This window comes from Chrysochloris asiatica, unplaced genomic scaffold, assembly GCF_000296735.1.
Source record: "Chrysochloris asiatica unplaced genomic scaffold, ChrAsi1.0 scaffold00097, whole genome shotgun sequence".
Lineage (NCBI taxonomy): Eukaryota > Metazoa > Chordata > Mammalia > Afrosoricida > Chrysochloridae > Chrysochloris > Chrysochloris asiatica.
Window position 1 is genome coordinate 4,438,954 of NW_006408615.1, and position 2,892 is coordinate 4,441,845.

Below are 2,892 nucleotides of genomic sequence, written 5' to 3' on the forward strand. Positions count from 1 at the left end.
GGAGTCTATTGAACATTGTAGGGCTTAGCTCGTAGCTTCATTGCTGTTTTTCCCTCACTTCCCTTTATTGGTGATGAACGTGGTCACCAATCAGGGCTCATGTCTGCTGGTGTATTCCCATTGAGTCTAAGTCTTGGAACGGGGTTTGCCCTGAGGGAACCCGAGCACTTGCCTTGATGTCTCCTGGGTGGGCAGGTTGCTTGTTCTTGTAGTAATCAGTCAGACTGCTGTTACTGTTTTGTATTTTTCCTGTCGGGTCTTTCTTTCAAGAAGTATCTTCTGTTCTTCTGGTCACTCCAGGTTGGTCTGCTTGTCCTTTGAGGATTTCCCACCTCAGAAGATTCTGGAAACACCCCATTTCTGATCACCTTTGAGTTCCCCTTATTTGTTTAGATCTGAAGTTTAACAATGACATAGAACCTTTTTACTTGTGTGGATTTTTCTAATGTTTTAGTTTTTTTTTTTTAACTTTTTATTGTGAATTGGGTGTACTTTCACAGAGAGATCAGTTTTCCATTCCACAATTCACACACATTTTGTTTCATTGATTGCAATCCCCATAAGGTATCATCACTCATTCACTTCCCCCTGTGTTTCCTGTTTATGTTCCTCCTCCTTTCCCACCCCTTCTGAACTTAGTCCCTGGGTACATGCCGCCCTTGTGATCTCAGATGGTCAGTTACTCCAAGGAATGCGAATCTTACTAGTGTTATTACTCATTTTATAGACCTGTGGGGTTTTAAATGAGAAAATTCAAGCACGCTATTCCAGTGACGTGGAGCTGGTTTCTTTCACTGGAGCCTAGCTGGGCATGTCTGATGAATCCGTTAGACCTAAGAGTGTGGTATCTCTACAGATGCCTGCTGCGTTCCTATCTCCGAGATCATCGCTGTGGAAGAAGCCGGTGTTAACAAGAAACACTGCCCCAGTGGAAAATGGCAGAAGATGGAAAAGCCCCATGCTTTCACAGGTAACAAACCCTAACTACCCCTTCCCTCATTCCCCTGCAGATTATAGGAGAGGGAACTTTTGCGTCACTTGTTATATTCAATAGTTTCTTGATTCGTCTTTATTAGAAACTTTCTAATATCAGCTTTCTCGTGATCTGCTTCTGGTTGTTGATCATCTGTTTTGTTTTGTTTTTTTAATGTATTTTTGTTTTTATGTGAACTGAGTGATAGTTTACATGGGAGAACATCAGCTTTACAATCTTTGATTCATTGCAGTGATTACAGTTTCCTCTGTGTATCATCATTCAACAGTATTTGCTTCCATTCCCTCTGGTTTTTTGGGGGGGTAATGTACACAGAAACACTCAGGAATACACAGTAATTTAAACAACCAAAGGGCACATTCTGCAAGCCTGCCTCCTGGCCGCCAGCACCCAGTCCCTCTCTTTCCATTAGTCTAGAAGATCTGAGACCTTTGTTTCTGGTAGACCTTGTGAGTGACTGGCTGGCTGGGAATGTGTAGCTCTGTCGAGAAGATGATGAACAGCCAGAGGCTGCTAGGGACAGACTTTGCTGCTGAGGCTGAGGCTCGGTGCTCACGGTGTCTCTTTCTGCCCAGTGCACTGCGTGAAGAGGGCCCGACGTCACCGCTGGAAGAGGGCCCAGGTGACGTTCTGGTGTATGGATGAGCAGCTGTGCAACCTGTGGGTGCAGACGATCCGGGAGCTGCTGGGGAAGCTGAGTACGTATGTGCTTATACACCGGTGGAAACACAAGGCAGTCACGGTGGCTTGCTTACATGTTCTCCAGAGATGCCTGTACGCCCCTTCTCCTCTCCTTGTGAACAGTGTGCTGACCAGGAGGGAGTGGTGTTGTTACAGTGAAGCCATCGAATCACTTCCGACGTATAGTCACCCTGTGTAGGGTTTCCCAGGAGCAGCTGCTGGGTTTGAACCTTGCGGTCAGCGGTTCCACACCACCAGCGTTCTTTTGTGATAAATCGGTCCAACTTTGATTTTTTACAAAAAAACTACTTAGAGAGCCAGAGTTGCTAGGAAGACCAAAGCATGAACAGGTTAAGCTGCTCATTAAAAGGTTGGAGGTTCGAGTTCACACAAAGTGCCTCTAAAGAAAGTCCTGGTGATCTTCTGAACAAGCAGATCTTCAAACCCCTTGTGGGACACACACAGTCCTATTCCGACACACGGGGTCGCCATGAGTTTGGAGTCAACTCATTGGTAACTGTTCGGTGGTATGTTTTGTTTTTAATTAGGGGTCAGCATAGTGTGGTGGGAATAGCATGAGTTTCTGGCCTTCGACACTAGGAGTGAGTCCCAGCTCCACCCTCGGCCAGGCCATTTAACCGTTGGAGGCTCCGATTCTTTTACTGGAAAGTAGGGATAGTCAGTGTCATAGTCGCCTGGACAGGTGATTGTGAGGATTAACCCCGGGAAGCAGAAGAATGCATCTTTTATACACCTAGAAATTGTCTGTGTGTCTAAGGTGTTGTTAGTTCTGAAACATAGCAACCCTCTGTAAAGTTTCCAAGGAGTGGCTAGTGGGTTTGAACCATCAACCTTGTGGTTAGCAGTCCAGTGTCACACCCACACTCCTTATCTAAGGTATTTGTTGTTGGTAAGTGCTGTCGTTTCCAACCCATGGCAACCCTGTATAGGACTTCCGAGGAGCAGCTGGTGAGCTTAACCCGCCCATCTTGTGGTACAAACTGACTTTGCAGTCTAGCACATGGGAGTCTAAAGGATCTATTATCAATTGCTGTGTGTCAGCCTGGCACACTTCAAGAGATGGTGGGTGTTCTTTCATTTTGTATCTCCAAACCATTTCGTGGTGTTTGGTTAATCCTAAAACACAGTCCTGACAACTCAGGTGCAGACTTCAGCCGAAGAATACACACAGCATGTGTTTTCGGTTAGTTTTGTGT

General features: G+C 45.8%; 1 protein-coding gene across 1 annotated transcript in view; it reads left to right on the top strand.

The window, feature by feature from the left end:
- The window catches only part of CERK (ceramide kinase), a 66,817-nt gene that overhangs the window by 23,967 nt on the left and 39,958 nt on the right, over nucleotides 1-2,892 (top strand). Inside the window, exons 2-3 of the mRNA XM_006866886.1 lie at nucleotides 857-970; nucleotides 1,570-1,692. Of these exons, the coding sequence (XP_006866948.1) occupies nucleotides 857-970; nucleotides 1,570-1,692 (237 nt within the window). The remainder of the gene's footprint in view (nucleotides 1-856; nucleotides 971-1,569; nucleotides 1,693-2,892) is intronic.